General features: G+C 34.3%; 1 protein-coding gene across 5 annotated transcripts in view; it reads left to right on the forward strand.

Annotated features, from left to right (window-relative positions):
* Nucleotides 1-20,629, forward strand: part of SLC16A7 (solute carrier family 16 member 7) — a 191,649-nt gene that overhangs the window by 158,053 nt on the left and 12,967 nt on the right. For all 5 annotated transcript variants that reach the window (XM_030323088.1, XM_030323086.1, XM_030323089.1 and 2 more), the window contains one exon: nucleotides 20,192-20,335. In XM_030323088.1, coding sequence (XP_030178948.1) covers nucleotides 20,192-20,335 — 144 coding nt within the window. The remainder of the gene's footprint in view (nucleotides 1-20,191; nucleotides 20,336-20,629) is intronic.

The raw sequence follows: 20,629 nt of genomic DNA on the forward strand, positions 1-20,629 counted from the left end.
TTAACAATCATAGATTGTAGTAGCTAAGAAGTGCACAGACAATTCTCCTGTTACATGATCAAAACAATCTAGGCTTTGTGAAACTAAGTCTAAATTTGAAATTTTATTTATATTGCAGCCAAAAAATATTGGCATTTCTAGGAGTAGATCTAGATTTTTTTGTCCTTGTAATTTTGTACCATTTGGAGGAAACTTTTCAAGAAAAAAACGTAAAAATATCTTACTTTTCAGAGTTTACTAAATGTATGACCTTGTGAATACATCTCTAGCCCCTTCCAGGGCCTTGCAAGGGACCCATGAAAGTGTAGGGTTTGTAGCTTAAGCTGCCTTCATTTGACAGTAAAAGTACATTTGGATATAGCAAAAAGATATGAAGAAAGAAGCAGATTGGCTAACGGCTTCATTATCATTAGTTAAATATTTGGCAACAGTGCACATAGATACTCCTGTTAAATATTAAATCAAGTATTTTTTTAACCAACTAGTTCTCAAGACTTTCAATATTTAATTCCATTTGCAAAAAAAATTCACATGTATCTTAATCTTTAATTTCAGGGATTAGTGCAGAAGGTACATGTGTTTTTGCAAGTAGAATATTTGAAATTGTCTTGTTCTCTACAGCCTTCATTCAGTGCAGCTTAATCACAGGAAATCTCAAGGCCATGGAACTATTCATTGTTAAATCATCAGTAGATAAGATTTAGTTTTGTTTTTTTTTTTTTTTCCTTTCCTGCATTAGGAATATTTGTGTTGATCCATTTACTACTAAGTTCAACTTGGGGGATATACAAATGCTTTCTTTATTATTTGTAATGGAACATACAAAATCTTAATGCATTTGTGATTCTCTCACTTGTAGCCTATGTTATAAAGATGCAGGAAATATAGTACGGCTGGGTGGCTCAATTGGTTAAGCGTCTGACTCTTGATTTCGGTTTAGGTCATGATCTTACAGTTAGTGAGATCAGCCCCAAATCAGGCTCCAAGATGATATAGCCCAGTATCTGCTTGGGATTCTCTCTCTCTCATTGTCTCTCAAAATAAATAAATAAACATTTAAAAAAACAGAGATGAAGGAAATCGCAATTGACCTTAAACTCTGTTGTATTGGAGTCTGTCTACTCAACCCTTTTGTATTTTTTACCTTCACTTAGCTATCATAAATTATTTTATTTTTATTTTTTGCTAATCATAGTGATAACAGATCTTAGTACACAGTTTTATTTGAAGCATAGATTGGTCTCTAAAAAACATACCACAAATACTTGTATGTATCAATGAATATTTGGCATTTGGCATTTCAGGTAAACTATTTCAAGTGAACAACACACATTCTTAGCAAGAAACAGAAGAAAATACCTGATTCCCCGATGCCGAGGCACAATTCCCTGAAAATAACAATGCCAGAATGTCCGAGAAAACTTTGGCAGGGCTATATATTTTCATATGTTTCCCTGTTTATTCCCTTGGTATCAAGTCTCTACATGCAAATTCAGAACATTTGCATAGTGTCTGGGCATAGTTCTAACATCTCCTCAAAGAGGAGTACTGAAGGTAGACATTCTATGAGAGGAATGAGTAGGAAGGGCCTTAGGCGGTGTTGTGTTTGATCTTACCAGGATTGTTCACTCTGTCCTCTTAAGAGGCTTCTTTCTTTACTACTCAGGGCTCTCACCAAACTACCGCCATATACGGTGGAGGGATGGTACACATTTAAGCTCGGCTGAATTGTTGTCTAACATAAACTGACTCAAGCAAAAAAATAAAGAGGGGCTTTACCAACAATCTACCGCTTTTTTTTCTTTTCTTTTCTTTCTTTTTTTTTTTTTTTGAATTATCTTTCACTCTAGAGTCAGAGTTGCTCTGGCCTTAACCAATTATTGGAGAAAATTCCACAGATTGTGTCTCTTAAGCCAGAATGCCATGGGTGGGTCAGGAGCCATTGTCTTTATACTGTCACTTGCAACTCCTCGTGGAAAGTTTTTGTAATGAGTTGTTTCATTCTACCTTGAATATTCAAATATAATATCTCATAATTACATTTCCTTTATTATAGAATGTATTTAGTTATGACATTGACTGTGGATTACGTGTAAGGTTTTATAAAACTTTATGTGTAAGGTTTTATAAAACTTTGAAAATCTTTGCTTATGCATTATTTCTAGGCATGTTTAAAATTAACCAGTAAGTAACCTTGCAAAATGTCCATCAGCAACAGTCACTACCAAACAACCATTCCCAGAAGTCAAACAGGTTTAGAGAGGTTTTTTTTAATTTTCTCTCTGATAAAAATTTCTATACAAGCAAAGGATAGAAATAGTGACTTCTTTCTGAAGCAATAATAGAATCCAAATACCAAAATGATCTGTTGACCATTATCATTCATCTAAAAATAAATGAATGAATGAGCATTCAACTACAAAGTGGCAAATTTTGCATCCAATCCATATTTGAACTTACATTTCCATTATACTCCTGCAAATTACTTTCATGTTTTTAGGTATTTTTAATTTCTTTTTTCTTTCTTTGGAAAAACATGGCTTATATATCTAAATTAATTTGTAATTTTTTGGGATTCTAAGGGATTCACAGAATTATTCTGATCGAGTTTCATTATAATATTATTATAGCAGATTTGATCAAAATAGGATAATTCAAAAAGTAAACATTTAATGGAAAGGTGTCTTTTAATGAGATTAACAGGCCACCTTTGCTTTTACAGATGGATATTCTTTAGTGCTAGTTGAGCAGATACAGATTTTGTCTCAATTATATTCCTGTTTTGTTTCTATAGATGTAAACACTGAGTAAACTATTTACATAATAAAGTAGATCACAATGGAATGTATTTGATTTTAGCAATATCAGTCAGCTCTCTGAATTTGCCAAAAATCATATAATGATTTCTAATAAAAAATTGTAATGATCGATTAGCTAACAATTGAAGTCTTCCCGCAAATTATGAAAAGCAGAGCATTGAAAATCTATCTCACCAAAGAATTATTTTTCAGTCAATAAATCTCTCAACTTTTGAGAAGTTTATTTAAAATGTTTACCAAAACTAACTAAACAATAAAATTTTATATTGCTTTTTCATAATTCAGAGGCAGATTTTTTAATCTAATAAAGTCATAAGGGGTAGAGAAATTAAAATATACACCTTTTTAAATAAGGTGTTTGTGACTAAGAGCTTTGTCTGTCATGTGTTTTATGTATATATTTGTAAAAACATTGGAGGCACAGACTTAGCTTGTTCAGTGTGTGGGAACATGATTCCTTCTCATTTAATTAGCAAAGCCAGTCCTACTCAAACTAATCAGCTAAAACAATTTAATTTCAGTCAGAGAATGTCTGAATTGATTTTCAAGTTCAAATAAATATTTTAATATGCATTTGAAGATTATTGTAAAAGTACTGAAAATTAATTACAGGGTGCATCTTATAAAAAGTTAACCTAAATTAATTTTGTAACATATTTAGGTGTTTTTGCAAAAAGCTTAAAAACAAGAACAAATTTGTAAGCTGTTCCTGATACTTAGTATAACATGCCTCTGATTCCTATATTTATGAAGTCAGAATATGACAAAAGGCACAATATTATTTTAGTAAATATGTATCTGGAAGTATTTTAAGAATCAGGTGTAGGGGCGCCTGGGTGGCTCAGTCGGTTAAGCGACCGACTTCAGCTCAGGTCACGATCTCGCAGTCCGTGAGTTCGAGCCCCGCGTCCGGCTCTGGGCTGATGGCTCAGAGGCTGGAGCCTGCTTCCAATTCTGTGTCTCCCTCTCTCTCTGCCCCTCCCCCATTCATGCTCTGTCTCTCTCTGTCCCAAAAAAAATAAATAAACGTTAAAAAAAAAAGTTTTAAAGAAAGAATCAGGTGTACATATCCAAAAATATCTTACTTTATTTTTAGATTCATTATTATGAAATTTTCATACGAGTTTAACAAACAGAAAAGTATATGCTGCTGAAATACAATTAGTCCCATGGCTATCTTAGTATTTATCCATGAATTTAAAGTAAAAATGTGGTGTTCCAGAAAACATTTCAGGTACAATTAAAGGAATACACTCCAACGATTTGAACTGCTCCAGCTGATCAAAGGTGCTTTTATTTCCAATGACGTGTCCTAAGAGTGAAAAGAGAGAATAGCTGGAAATTATTAATTTAAATTTTGAATCTTTAACAAGCATTCATTTTTATTAATGCTCTGTTTACATTGTTCTCATCAGACTCTCCGTCAAGAGCAATGCATTCTTTGTAGTTGGAAGACCTGAAGCTGCTGAACATAAATTACCATCACTTCTGCTATCCACACTACAATGTATGTGGTTTCTGAACACTTAAAAATAAGACCTCAGATACCCCATGGACAAGCCTGCATTCCCCCCAACATTAATATGCACAAGATAAAGAAAGGAGGCTTTACAGTGGGTTTTTAAAAAACCTTTATTAATCCTTTAAAAGCATCTAGGGAAACTTTCCAAATGTCTTGCTAGTGCTTTTGGGGGTTTTAACACCTCTAAGCGGTGGACCCTTATGAAAGCAGAGGTAGGATAGAAGAATCTACGTGATATTTGAATTTAGAGCATATGGAAATTGTGGATTGAAATAATTGAATACCTTAAACTACAAACGCTTTATCCTTTGGAAAGTTTGCATTACCTACAAGGGTAAGAACACCTCAATTTGAAAACCACTCTTCTAGAGAGGTTCCAACTTACTGAGTCATACCACTCTTTCCACCATCTAGAATGTTCTCCCTTTTACCCACTGTTCAGTTTTCTTGACTCCTGGAGACACCTTTAAGTGGTCCTCTCTCATAACTGTTTTGAGATCTCCATAATAACAATACAGGATTGCAATTTACTCTATTTCCTTATATGTCTGAACCACCCTCCTTTACTGAACGCTGAGATCCTTTAGAATAAGATTCTCCTGCCCCCAAGTTTGGGGTAGATAAGGTCTCTTTATTCCCAGCAACTAAGGAAACACTTAAAATTCCTGGCATATAAACAAAACTGTCTATATGTTTATTGACTGAATAAATGAATTCCAGAACAAGTTACTGAGGCATAGGATTCTCAAACTTTTCTATAAAGAAAACCTAAAAGTCACTTAGCCTAATGGTTCTCAACAATCATATAATCAAGTGAAGCACAGTCTTTGCTGACAAGAAACAAAAACACTCACTTTTTCCGAGTACCTTTTTGGATGTGAAAATCTGCCTCTCTTTGAAAGTACTATCTCCATGACTGCTCAAGCACAGATGGCTGATTGATAATTGGAGATTTTTAGAGATATGCTTAAGGTTATAGAACCACGACCCTTTTTTCCCCCAGCTTACTAAACAGCAGTGACACTTAATCTTATTTTCTCAGTTTGAAATGAGAAACCAATTATCCATTACAAAATTTTTGGAAAAGCATCCACCTTACTACCTTTCCAACAGTGTGCCCAACATCTAATTTTTATTGAGTCAATTCTCCTTATTAACTTAAACAGGAATGAACTGTGTATGTTCCAGAATGCTGAAATTCACTTGCATCCTTTTAAAGTTCTCTGCTTTTCCAGCATTCTTTCATACTCATGTTATTTTTAATAATGTAAATAAAATTATAATAAATATGTCATGAGTAATGACTGTTTATACTAAAATAGCAAAATCAACAGAAGGTAGAAAAGCTGAGATAGTACTTTACTTAATAATGAATCTACAGATTGCATGTTTATTGTAGGAAACTACTTTTGATAAGTAATTTACATTGTTTTTTAAGAAATGTAAGGTTCACCATAGTAGTTAGACTTAAAAATCATTTCAAAACGAGATTGGAATCAGTCATGCAAGGAGTTCATAATTTAGCATACTTTAAACTGCAGCTTTTATATGTAAGATATATGAAATATTTTCTTTGAAAATCCTAGGATTAAAAGAACATAAATGTCTGACCAACTTTCATTCCTTAAGTCTCTTTACAATATTCTTATTACGTGGTCACATAGCTTCTGCTTGAACAGTTCAAGGGCAAGTAACTATCTCTCAAAGAATTAAGAATATCTTTTCTATACAAAGATCTTCTATAACTTCTGTTGTATCTATTAACCCTCTCAATGTTCTTCAAATAATGAAAGGAAGCTGTTATTTTTTTTCCTATATCATATTTATCAGAGCTAAGTATATACATTTTTTTCAACCATTCCTCATTTTATCAGGTGTTCATGTGTGAAAACACTCTCCTCTTCAGGTAATCTGCCTCTATTTTTCTAGCCCAGAGTATTCCATTGGGAGCTTAGTGGAATTTGAAATTGGCCAAATCTGTGTAATGGGTTTTACACCTTTCGGGAGGTTTAGCATCTCTGATCCCATCCACCAAATACTAATAGTGCTCCAAATTCCCACGAAAACAGACATATTCTCTAACACTGCCAAATGTCCCATATGAAGGATAGATTTTACCTCAGTTAAGAAGTTCTGATAAGCAAAGGACCTGAATAGATGTTTTACCAAAGAAGACATCAGAGAGCCAACAGATATATGAAAAGGTGCCAGACATCATTAATCATCAGGGAAATGCTAATCAAAAACACAATGAGGTATCACCTCACACCTGTTAGAATGTTTATTATATAAAAGACAAGAGAAAACAAATGCTGGCCATTATAGAAATCAATATAAAGTTCTTTAAAAAATTAAAAGTAGAACTACCATATGATCTGTCAATCCCACTTCTGAGTATATCCAAAGGAAATAAAATTACTGTCTTCAGGAGATGTCTGCACTCCCATATTCATTGCAGCATTCTTCACAGTAGCCAGGATATGGAAACAACCCAACTGTCCTTCAATAGCTGAATAGTTAAAGACTGTGCCGTATATGTATATATGCAGTGGGATATTGTCCAACCCTAAAAGAAAGCAAATCCTGTCATTTATGACATTATGGATGAAGCTTGAGAACATTATACTAATGATTAAGTCAGAGAAAGACAAATACTGCATGATCTCACATATGTGGAATCTAAAAAAGTTGAACTCCTAGAACCAGAGAGTAGAAGAAGAAGGTGGTGTTGCCAGGAGGTGAGGAAAGTGGAGGAAATGAGATGTTGGTGAAATGCACAAACTTTCCATTATAAAATGAGTAATTCCAGGGGCGCCTGGGTGGCGCAGTCGGTTAAGCGTCCGACTTCAGCCAGGTCACGATCTCGCGGTCCGTGAGTTCGAGCCCCGCGTCGGGCTCTGGGCTGATGGCTCAGAGCCTGGAGCCTGTTTCCGATTCTGTGTCTCCCTCTCTCTCTGCCCCTCCCCCATTCATGCTCTGTCTCTCTCTGTCCCAAAAATAAAAATAAACGTTGAAAAAAAAAAATTTATAAAATGAGTAATTCGGGAGACCTAATGTACCACATGGTGACTATAGTTAACAACCATGTAATGTATACCTGAAATTTTCTAAGAAAGTAGATCTCTTATGTTCTTACCCCCCCACACACACACACATGGTAACTATGAGAGGTGATGGATATGTTAATTAGCTTGACTGTGGTTATTCATAATGTAGGCATATATCAGATCATCATGTTGTACACCTTAAATATATTCAATTAAAAACAAGCTCTGATAATGTAGGTGAATTTTGTGGTGGAGTAGTTTAGTTTTTATTTGTTTTTTGGTAGTCACAAGTTCTCTATTACTTGACTAGTAATTGATCATAGCTTTCTATTCTAGTTTTTCTAAAAAAACATCTTTCAATAATGTATGCTAATTTGTTCCTAGAAACCTTCAGATTTATTATTTATTAATCTATGGAAGACATATTTTTGTTTGTTTCTGACAAGTGGGTCTATATTTCCCTGACTCTACTTTTCTCTAACATCTTCTTTGTTCTTTTTATCTTAACACTATAATTTAATTACTTCATCAGCAGCTGTCAGTGCTTAGAGATACTCCTTATTCTTCCATATTTTTTCTCCATAAAAATCTTAATTTTCAGAGATTTGAACCTCATACCTCCCTTCTCTCGGTTTCTCTTCATGACTCTAGTTTTAATTCCATGAGATATACCATTATTCTTCTCTTGAGTTGCCATTTCTTCTCCAAAAATCCACACTTGTCTTCCATTTTGGTCATCTCAGGCTTATTTTGTATTTGTGTAATTTTTCTAATTTCGGTACCAAATATTTTTCTTTAAAAAAGTGGTTTAAAATATCCTAGAAAGAATGTTGGAAATAATATAAAAAGTGAAGGAGTAAGTGTAAATGTCTGGAAATGTGAGTTCAAGCCAAAACCAAAAGATGGGGAAGTATATTAAGGAAAAATATTCTGCAAATACCTTCCAAGGTTGCTTCTGGAAACCACTGTTCAGTGCCCATATGTCAGTTTACTCCTCTATCTGTAGGCCTGCATTGCAGGTGCTATTTCCACAGGTAACCTGTAGTGCTTTCTGGAACTTGTTGATTCCTCATTCAGAAAGACAAGAATATCATACATCATATATTTACTAAACAGTTGGATTAATTCATTCATTCATTTTTTTAAATATTTATTTTGAAGGAGAGAGAGACAGAGCATGAGCAGGGGAGGGGCAGAGACAGAGAGGGAGACAGAATCTGAAGCGGGCTCCAGGCTCTGAGATGTCAGCACAGAGCCCGACTTGGGGGCTTGAACTCACAAGCCATGAGATCATGACCTGAGCTGGAGTCAGACGCTTAACCGACTGAGCCATCCAGGCACCCCTCATTCATTCATTTTAGACTTACTCTGTGAACACTGTTATAGCTGGATCCCACTCATAGAGGTTCTAGAAGATGCCAAAGGATATAAAATGTCTTACTGTGACTTTTAAAAAAAATAATATTGTTCCCTGGATTGATAGTAATGTTACATAAATTAGAACATATATGTCCCATAATTAATAATAAATAATGAGATTTCTGAGGCCATTATTAACATTTTTTAAAATTTTATTTTGAGTTCATACGTGTGTGTGTATGTGTAAAAGATGGTGGTTATAAAGAGGTTAAAATACAAACCAACCGCAAAGACGTATCTAGACAATGTCATATATTTTATCTAAACCCCCGTGAAATTCCAAACACCAAAAAACCTTTGTCAACCTAAAGTTTTTATTTAATTTATGAATGTATGTATTGCCATAAATTTATGACTGCCACTTACTTCAGGAAATCTATAAAGCAAGCTATTAAATGAAATACCCAGTTCTTCAAAGTAAAATTACAGTTTTTCAGTTAGGCATGTGATTGAACCAAACTTCTTTTGTTGTAATTACTCTTGGTATTTCCAAATCTATCTTTCATTAGACCACAATATTTAAGGAAAAGTAGTCTTTTTCTGCACGTTTATCTGCTAGGGTGCTTTCAGTTTAAACACTAAATAAATACATTCCTTCATTTAACGAGGATTTAAAGTATAGAGTGACCATAAAATGGCATCATTAGGTTCCAAGTCCACTTCATTGTGATGCTCTGTGAAGTTCTCTAGCTTCTGTGTTTCACCTTTTCCTCAGGCCAGCTCTCTTCATGTTTGTAAGACAGCTGCTGTGTTTCAAAGTAACATACATATAGGAGACAACATTTAGTGATTTATTTTTCGTATCTCTCTCTGTCTTTTTTTCTTTTTCTTTTAGAAAGAGAGAGTGGGAGCAGGAGAGGGGCAGAGAAAGAGAAAGAATCTTACGCAGGCTCAACACTCAGCATAGAGCCCCACATGGGGCTTGATCCCACAACACTGGGATCATAAGTTAAGCCGAAGACTCAGATGCTCAACTGCCTGAGCCACCCAGGTGCCCCCTCTTTGTATCTCTTTTTAAGAAAAAGACTTTTGGGGTGCCTGGATGACTCAGTCAGTTGAGCATCCAACTCTTGGTTTTGGCTCAGGTCATGATCTCCTAGCTTCATGAGTTCAAGCTCCGCCTCAGGCTCAGTGTTGCTTGGGGTTCCCTCTCTCTTCCTCTCTCTCTGCACCTCCCCCATTTTTGCTGTCTCTGTCTCTCTTGAAATAAATAAATGAACTTAAAAAAAAATGAAGAACTTTTCCCAGAAATTGCTAGATTTCCTCTCATGTCTTGGCGGCCAGAATTGTGTCCTAAGCCCAGACCTAAATCATTCAATGGAGAAGGGAATGATGTTGTCACAACTGGCTCTCTATGTAAATCAGGATTTACTCCTACCTCCATAATTCTCTTAGCATGTGGCTGCACAGTGAAAAGCAGAATCCTGCAGGGAATCCATGTTTTCTCAAAAGAGAAAGCAGGAGAAAATGGATGCAGAGATGCAGAGTTTATAACCAAGAGTATTAGACACAGGAGGACTCACTTAAATATAAGTTATTGTTTCTCTGGTGATGACTATTCCCTAGAATAGGTGGAGAATACTAATTATTATCACTCTGTAGTACTTTATACCAGCACTTATGTAAAAAGTTCACAAAGGACAGTAGGAGCACATTTTCTTGGTACTGTGTGTCTTAGGTTCAAAAAACACCTACACACAAATATATATATACACTATATATACACTATATATACACTATATATACACTATATGTAGTGTATGGAGTCAAATATGGTAATAAGTAGTGACAGAGATATTGGGGTATGTGGACCTCATACCTTTAGTTAGGAATTTTGTATGCGTAAAACCAGTCTTCACTCACAAACAAAGGCACTTTAAAGAGAAGAGTTAAAATCAGTGGAGCTCATGTACTCATCTCTAAATTGACCTTTAACCTGGCATATGTGTTTCTTGTTTTGTTTTGTTTTACATATCATCTTTAGATGAAAAGAAAAAGGAACCCAGTAGATTAAATACCCTCTTTAAAACCTGTCTGCTGTGATAAATACTGATATCATGTCGAAGTGAGGGTGGCATCATATGACAGTTCTAAAATCAACTTAGAAAATAATTCCATCTAATTAAATTAAAAAATAATTCCTATCTCCTATATGAAATAAATTGTCTTAAGTCTAAGTAAATTATAAATGAGTCACATTATGCCCTTACCCTCCCAAGAGCTGAGATTCTAGTGACTAATACAAATATGGAAATAAATATCACAAAGTAGAATATTAATACTAACTTGAGAGAAGAACAAAGTAGTTTAGCAGCTAAAAGATTAGAATACATTAGATGGATGCGTTCATGGAATGCATTAGAACCAAGTTATTTAAAGCTAATTTTGAAGAACACATGGAAGGAAATAATATAAAATTTCATAGGACTTCATGCAATATTCTATGTACAGTAAGAATTATGAGGGAAAAATATCCATGAACAGAAACATATTTTAGCACCGTTTAGAAATGGTCATATTGTTTATTAGTTGCCTAAGACAGGTATGAACCTTCAATTTACAGATTGAACTTTCCTGACTGGTTAAGAGAAATACATATATTTTAAGATACATTATCAATTACATATCCACATTTCAAAACTTCCATTGAGGTTAAACTATTACGACATTTAATTGAGTATAACAAATTGGAAAAATGTTAGAATCACTTTAAATGTTGTATAGTTAGAGGGGGTGCCTGGGTGGCTCAGTCAGTTAGGTATCCGACTCTTGACTTTGGCTGAAGTGACGATCTCACAGTTTGAGTTCAAACCCCACATTGGGCTCCCCACTGTCAGCTTGGAACTCTGTCTCCCTCTCTCTCTGCCCCTTTCCTGCTGTAAAGTAAACTTAAACATATATGTATATCTATATAGTATTATATATATAAATATATCCATATCCGGGTGCCTGGGTCGCTCAATCATTTAAGCATCTGACTTTGGTTCAGGTCATAATCTCATGGTTCATGGGTTCAAGCCCCACATCAAGCCTCTGTGCTGACAGCTCAGAGCTTGGGGCCTGCTTCGGATTCTGTGTCTCCCTCTCTCTCTGCCCCTACTGTGCTCATGCTCTGTTTCTCTCTGTCTCTCAAAAATTAATAAATGTTTTAAAATATTAAAAATTATTAAAAATGTATAAATAAATGTTCTATAATTAGATTTCACTGAAATAATTCTGTGAAACTAAATAATTTTTTTAAATAATATATATATATATTTTATTATTTGTTTTAATTTAAATCCAAGTTACTTAACATATAGTGTAATAATGATTTCAGTAATGGAATTTAATGATTCATCACTTACAAATAACACCCAGTGCTCATCCCAAGTGCCCTCCTCAATGCCCACCACCCATGTAGCCCATCCCCACACCCAACACCCCTCCAGCAACCCTCAGTTTATTCTCTGTATGCAACAGTCTCTTACGGTTTGTTTCCCTGTCTGTTTTTATCTTACTTTTGCTTCCTTTCCCCTATGTTCATCTGTTTCATTTCTTGAATTCCCCATATGAATGAAATCATATATTTGTCTTTCTCTGACTTATTTCACTTAGCATAATACACTCTAGTTCCATCCACATTGTTGCAAATGGCAAGATTTCATTCTTTTTGATCCCTGAGTAATATCCCATCGTGTATGTGTGTGTGTGTGTGTGTCTATATATATATACATAGACACACACACACACACATACACCACATCTTCTTTATCCATTCATCAGTTGATGGACATTTGGGCTCTTTCCATACTTTGGCTATTGTCAGTGGTGCTGCTATAAACATTGGGATGCATGTGTCCCTTCAAATCTTGAATCAGCACTCCTGTATCCTTTGGATAAATACCTAGTAGTGCAATTCCTGGGTTGTATGGTAGTTCTATTTTGAAACTAAGTAAACTTTTAAGCTTTAGGGGAAAAGAAGGTATTTAGTAGATGTCAACTATTTTTTAGTGTGAGATAGTATTAATAGATTTTTGAGATAGTGTTAATAGTATTAATAATAGTACTTTATGAGATAGTATTATAGATACTATAAAGACTATTATAAATATATTTTATAGATCTTATTAATACTTTAGATAGTATTTTATGAGATAGTATTAATAGATTTTATTTTTTATGAAATATATTTAATAGGAATTGAATTTTTTCTATTATATCAGAATGTTTTAGACTGCAAGCAGGGAAAAATCCAATGTCCATTGGTAAACTAACCAGCACTGAAGCTTTATGATGTTATATCACAAGAAGTCTGGTTTGGTTAATTTATTGGCTCTTTGGTCTAATCAATGGCTTAAATGTCAGTCTCATCTTCAAGAACACTTTACAGTCAAAAGATGACTATGGAACCTCAAGGCATCACATTCTCATGAAAATATACAGAGGCATTTTATTGCTTTATAAGACTAAGGACATCCTTTCCCAGAAGCCCTCAGAAAATTTTACCCTATATAAATTGCCCCCAGATGCTCATGTTTAAGCCAGTATTTGGTGATGGGAATGGTCCTATCATGATTGGCTTACAGTACTTACGATTCATTCCCCAAGCGTTAAGGTCTGGGGTGTCACAGAAGAGATTAATTATAAAACAAAATCAGGATTCTTTAGGAGAGAGTAATTATAAAACAAAATCAGGATTCTTTTAGGAAGAATGAAGGGCGTAGACAACCAGAGTTTCTGCAATATAGTCTTATTTTTTCTGTCTTCTCAAAAATCATTCCAAAGATCAGGGATTATAAAGTATACATTTGCATAATGTAATATTAAATGTAATTTTTTATTTTGAATAAATGAGCATCATACATGTAAAAGAAATGTGATCTCTGCTCCCAGGAATAATGATACTTGTGCGAGGCATGCTCTAGAACAGGTAGGTGTAGCAGAGGGCTTGAGCAATCCTTCAAAGTTATCACTCTGCAACTCAGTTTCCTTATATATAAAATGGGAATGAAGAAATCATGCCAACTTTTAGAGAGATTTTAAGGATTCATTGTGATTTTATATGTGAAGAGTTTAGAAACATGCCAAGTCCTCAAGAAAGGTTTTTGTTTTTGTTTTTGTTTTTTTACGGAGCCATTGTGCCAGCCTTAAACAAGTGAAAATGGTTTTCCTGGTTGGGAAGCATGTAACCTGTAAACACCAAGGAAGTGTTCGGCATTTCTGCCAGTGCTCACAGGGAATGTTCGTTTTCAAACACTTTGATTTGTAGTGAAAGGTTTTGAGGTCAGTTTGTTCAGTCTCGCACCCCTCGCCCATGCAGAGTGACCGTTCCTTTAAACAGCTGTAATGATGCCAGGTTGGTACGTTCATCCGTTGAAATGGTGAGATGTCTGTCTGAGGAGGTAACATATGCACGGAGACCTGAATGTGAGAAAAAAGAAGCCATTTATATATAAAGGGGAGAACATTTCAAACAGAGGGAACAGAAAATGCAAAGATGAGTTCGTAGACCATGTCACCCTCCAGTACCCTCTGTCCCTGTTATGCATCAAAATACACCTAGCATATTAATCACCCCTTTCTTGATTTCTACAGCTACTCAAACCATTCGTTCAAAACCCTCATATACTTAAAAATCTAAAATACTAGTTGAATGCTGAATGAATATACTATGAGTGCCTTCAGCCGACATAAAAATTCATCTTTTGTAAGAGCCTGAATGAGCTCTAGTAAATCAAACCAGCGCGATTATCATTGAGCAACATGCTAACTGACGATGATTTACCGGCATAACATTTATATCTCCATCCTTTGTAAAGGTAAATGCGATAGCTGCTTCCTAACTATGAGGGACTCTCCCCTCATGTTTTTCACTGACCTTAAGTGAAATGAGATCACTTGGAGAAAGAAAGCAGGGGAATTTTCAATTCCAACTTCAGTGCAGGGATAAACGTCAGGCAAACAAGTAGTTAATGAGGAGGCTCCCACCCTCTGTCCCAATTAAAATAGCAACAGTTTTCTAATTCAAAAAATCTCTTTGAAAAATCTTTCAAATTTAGAAAGTCCCTGTCAGTAAGAAAAATACTACAGTAGTAAACACAGATAAATTTCTGTAATTGCAAACAACTTTCTCCCAGCCCTGCACTAGTGCTTTTTATCATTTGATTTGACAGGATACCACATATACAAATTTGAAATAAAGCAAATGAAAAATAAATTATAGCAGTTTATCATCTCTTCTGTTAGTGTTTATGCTATGCATAAAATTTTTATATGGCTCAAATTGATAGTCAATTCCAATTCATGGTTTTAGATTGATCAAATATATTTTATGAAATGTTCATTACATAACATATTCTCTACATTTTCTCACAGCATTTATCATGTACTCATGCCATATACCAAAGAAATAAAACAAACACTATGAGTTCATGTTTAAAGAACAGAATAACAATGCACAAAAGAATAGACCAGCTCCTGTATACATAGGTCATACATTTTAAAAATATTTACCGAAAAAAAAAATCAGTTGTTTAAATATAACTACTTGCAAAACTCAAAATTAGAAGAGATATACTATAGTAGTTGTATTCAGAATCCCCAAGACAACTTTCAGGTTTGATGATTCACTAGAAAAGTTCACAGGACCCAACAATGTCTTTTTCATGGCTATGGTTTGTTATAACGAAAGGATGCCAAACAAAGTCAGGAATGGCAAAAGCCCATGGGTCAAAGTCCAGGAGAAACTAGGTGCAAACTTCCAAGAGTCCTCTCCCAATGGAATCACAGAGGATAAGCTGAATCCAGCAACTAGTTGTGACACAGGTGAAGGGTTGTCTACCAGGAAGATCACTGGAGACTCGAAGCTTATGGTTTCTATTGGGTTGCTGGTCACATGGGCATTCTCTGTCGCGCATGACCTAAAGATCCACACTCGGGGTAGGAAAACAGATGTTTGGCTTAAACCACATCATGAAACAGTTCAAGCACAGTGAGCCACCTCACCAGTTAGGGAATGGTGGGAACACGTCTGAAATCCAAGTTCCCAGGTGCCAGCCTTGCAGGCAGGCCTTTCTAAGGATGGCAGTCTCATACATGATATGTTAATTCTTTTCTGCACAGTAGTAAAAGGTGTAAGTTTTATAATCAGATGACCTGAGGCTCATATCCACATTCTACCACTTATATTGATGTGTCCTTAGACAAGTTATGTAAACATTTTGCATATATCAGTTTGATCAACTCTTACATTACTGTAATTATCAATTGCCATGAATATCACATGCAATAATTCATGTACAATTCTTAACACACTGCCTGCAAAGAGTAATAATTCAATAAATGTTGATGAATAATAATAGTATATGTGGTGACTAATGTCACAGAGCTTCAAATAGAATATATGAACAAGACTCAGATAAAATAATGAGTAAATAAGTGTTGCGGTATGTGTGTGTGTGTAGGGGGGGAGGGGTGACGAACTATAAGTGCAACAGTTCTAAGAATAGGCAAACACTGTCTGTAATTTGTAAGAACCCACAAAAACTTCCTTGCCAGAGTATTCTTTTGCTAAGTGTTATGGAGCCATAGTCATTAAAAGACAGAAGTAGCTGACAGAAGTAGCTTTCAGAAAACAAAGAAGGTGAAATATGGGTGACAACATTGTGATCTTCATACTGCTCTCTGAGAAAGTCCTCCTTTACAGCATCACAGCTACCATGAAAGTGACTACTATAATTGACTCTAAAAATTCTGAGATAGTTCGGAAAGCAGGGTCAGAAGAAATTAGTGGGTAGATCAGGCTGGTTTGGATACAGTCTGATAGTTTCTTGGATTTTTTGGAAGTAAGACAATATAAATAATTCTTACACATCACTTTTTTTAATTACTTGAGAAATAAAACACAGCATTTGGATGAGTAATACCTTTGCTCTACTTAGATATGGGCTCAGATACAACTCTCAGGAGGTAGAGAATTTTTTTGACATACTAATGATTAAACATCATAACTACTTAAAAACATATGCTGAGTAAAAACTTCCACACTGATTGAATTAATAGATAAATGAATGAATGGGCTCAATATAATTAGGCCTATGATTCATCAACAAAGGATAACTGCGAGGCTAGTGCATGTTTAACAAAAATTACATGTGATGAGAATTTATCTTCTTAAAACTTTATCTTTCTTGTTAATACAATGAACCAAGCTGTTTGTAGGTTGGAGAAAGAGGTATTGAGTGGCATTGTGTTTTACATCTAATTTTAGATGCCTCCTCAAGCTAATATTAAGCATTTAAAGATTCTTTACAAAATAAGTATAGTTTGTCCTGTATCATAATTTTAATTAGATCCACAACTGTTACAAATAGAAATACTTTATGACATTTTATAAGCATTTAATATGAAGAGGTAAGGAGCTTTGATTATTTCTAAATAAATCAACTTAAAAAGTATATATTTTTAATATATTTTTTATATATTTCTTTTTGCTAGGAAAAGATTATAGATGAATTATGTAAGTATATTCCTTATAGATTATTTTAAGGATCATCACTTAACTATATGATTTACAGAAAAATCATTTGTTAAAATCAGAACTCTTCATTGCATCTTGACTGATACTACAGTAGAAACTATAAAGGCCCCTTCCAAAAAAAAAAATGTTAACACCTCTAAATATTTCCTTTACTGGCTACTCTTTTTTTTTAATTTTTTTATTGTTTATTATTTTTGAGAGAGAGAAGCGGGGGGGGGGGGGGGTGGGGGCTGAGAGCAAGCAGGGAAGGGGCAGAGACAGCGGGAGACACCGAATCGGAAGAGGGCTCCAGGCTCTGAGCACTCAGGACAGGGCCCAACGCGGGGGCTCAAACTCACAGGCCATGAGATCATGACCTGAGCTGTAGTTGGCCGCCCAACCAACTGAGCCACACAGGCGCCCCTTTATTGGCTACTCTTAATCAGTCACAGTTGGGGGTGGGGGATGAAAGCCTTTATGTCGTTATCCTAAACTATAGACATCATTATTTACAATGCATTGCAAATTAAGTTGTGATTCATAGCCTCTGTTCAAATTTAAAATTATACCGTTTAGGCAAATACATTTGTAAAATGTAATTAGCCCTTGTGTTAGTTATCCAGGCATCACATAGAAAATGGCATATATAATTTCAACGATACTGAGAAAATTGTTTTTAGTCCAAGTAATTGATAAATGCCTTAGAATAGTCTGGTATTTAATCAAAGCACTCATCACAGTTCTTAAAATAACTTGTTGTTAATTTCCTCTGGACTATAATGCATTGATGTTTATAGCTGTGCGTTTATTATTTTATGTTTGGTGTATGTCAACTGGTTTTAAACTAGAAGCTCAAGAAATATTGCATTGAACTGATTTGAGTTAAAGTGAAGTGAAGTGAATTGGTTAAGTAATTTTAAGAAAAGGAATATACACTAAAATTCAATACTTAATCAAAGCTAATCAATTCAGTTCTCACAAAGGCTATCTGAATTTAGCTATGTGCTTTTTAATTAAAATGCTCATTTCCTAAATCATATGAGTTTTTACCATCTTAGTGGTAGAAATCTATTCTTTTCACATTATCTTGTACAATTTTCATTGATTTCTCCCCCAACTCTGTTGTTTTTATAGAGCTATCTTTCATATGGCCCTTTTTAGTTTTGCTTTGTTTGGTATTAAATGCAAAATGTGATATTCTGTTTTTGAGTTCTTTTTGTAAAATAATGTGTTTTTACCAATACCATTTCAGAAGATGTGTGGAGTAATATTAGGCCATGAAGTTTTTATTTCAACTTATAGTTAAGGAATAAAAATAATAACTATAGTTGTATGAAAGAATAAGGCTTATTGACAAATGAATCTGAACATATTTCAAATACTATCCACGTAAAAATTCTCAAATGCAGTACAATTGCTAAATGCTATTGCACTTAGCAAAATTTTAAGTTATAGTATTAACTAAAAATCATTAATTATTTTCTAGGCTAAATATTGGACTGAGAATTCTGACCTAATGTAGTATTTTTTTCCTCAAAGCAATGGCCCTTGTTATAGATGAAATATGATTTTTAGTTAAGAAGGAAATGTCAAATCAAACCATTTACATGTTGACAGGTCTCATAAAATAGTATAAACTTTCACGGAATCTAAGATGACCTCAATTGTTAGGTTGTACCATTATTTTATGAGATACTGCTAAAAAATTGCTGTGATTAAAATAAAACAGCTCTTAATATTTACAGCCTTTATTTTATAACTACCAAAAGAGGTTTTCTAGATGTAAACATAGATGATTTTAATCCTTTTAATCACTCTTGCACATTTTATATATATACACACACACACATGCATTAGGAAGTGTACATTAAGTAAATTGAGTAAGGCATTTCTAAAACTTCTTCCCATTCAGTATATGGCTCTCCTAAATTAGCTTTTGAGTCAGCGTTCTCAGTGTTTGTGTTTCACACGTAAGCTTGTTCTCTTTGCCAGTGAGGCAGCATATCTTACTAGAGAGATCTGCCATTTTCTCTGGTAATTTCATCTCAGCTGCTCTACCTATTCAGTATGTTTTGATGCTGGTACTTTCTTGACATTATCAGAATGTGTCAACAGGAGAATATTTCAGACAATAATCAGGATTCATATTCATATTACTTCTTCAAGTAGTCCTTATATGGTTTGATTGCAATTTGAAATATATGAAATATGAAGAATTGCCATTGTCCAACCAAGCCACAGAATTAACCAAATTCAAGCATGCATAGGCTGTGATAGCTACTTTGCTACCTATGACCACCACCTGTCAAACAGGGATTGTTAAGAGACCTCTAGTGTGAGACATCCTCATTTCTAACATAATAAAATATGAAAACAATTGGTATCTTAGAATCAAAAGAAATTTTTCAAAAAAGGATTTATAAAGAAAATCACACTGTGGTATCATAAAACAATTTTGAGCTCTAATTAATTAAGAGGATATGTATGTGTTTGCCCATAGAATATACTATTCTAGAAAATAAAATGATAACAAGTGATTTCTGTAATCTCTAGATTGTTACATAAATTTGTTTGCATTTATTAAATATTGGGTAGTATAACTATGTCCTGTTGAAAAACTTTTGCATCAAAAGTTGAATGATTATGGTCGTAAACTATATGTTAAACACTTAGAATTTATTATTTTATGTGCTGTCATATATATGGTTAAAGAAAAACAGTCAATCTGATTAGGAAGTATTGAAAAGTCTTCATTATATTCTATGTGAACTAATATTTTTGTTTGATCATTAAAACGTGCTTTCAAAATTAACAAATGTTAAAAAATAAACTGTAAGTAAATGACCCAGCAATTGAATATTTATTCATTTCCTCTCTACCTCAGGTCCCATAAGTAGTGTTCTGGTGAATAAATATGGTAGCCGACCAGTAGTGATGATAGGAGGTTTATTATGCTGCTTGGGAATGGTCACAGCCTCTTTTAGTACCAGCGTAATAGAGCTCTACCTCACTGTGGGATTCATTACCGGTAAGTCGTTTTGTTTTCTGCTGATTTTCTTCTTAACACTTCCATTGTTTGCAAAGCTCTGTAAGAAGCATAAACAATAGAACATTTACATTGTTTTACTTGAGTTTATGTCTTATAGCAGATGCTATCTTAAAGTATTTTCATCAAGTACAATGAAATACTACCGTGGAATGGCCAATCAAACTTATTTCAAGAAATGGAAGAAACAAAATATTAGACACATTAGGTGCTATGATATCAATGTCAAAAAGAAAACCATTTTCATTTAATTTTACCATTTCACCATTTGCTCAT

This window comes from Lynx canadensis, chromosome B4, assembly GCF_007474595.2.
Source record: "Lynx canadensis isolate LIC74 chromosome B4, mLynCan4.pri.v2, whole genome shotgun sequence".
In the NCBI taxonomy this organism is placed as follows: Eukaryota; Metazoa; Chordata; class Mammalia; order Carnivora; family Felidae; genus Lynx; species Lynx canadensis.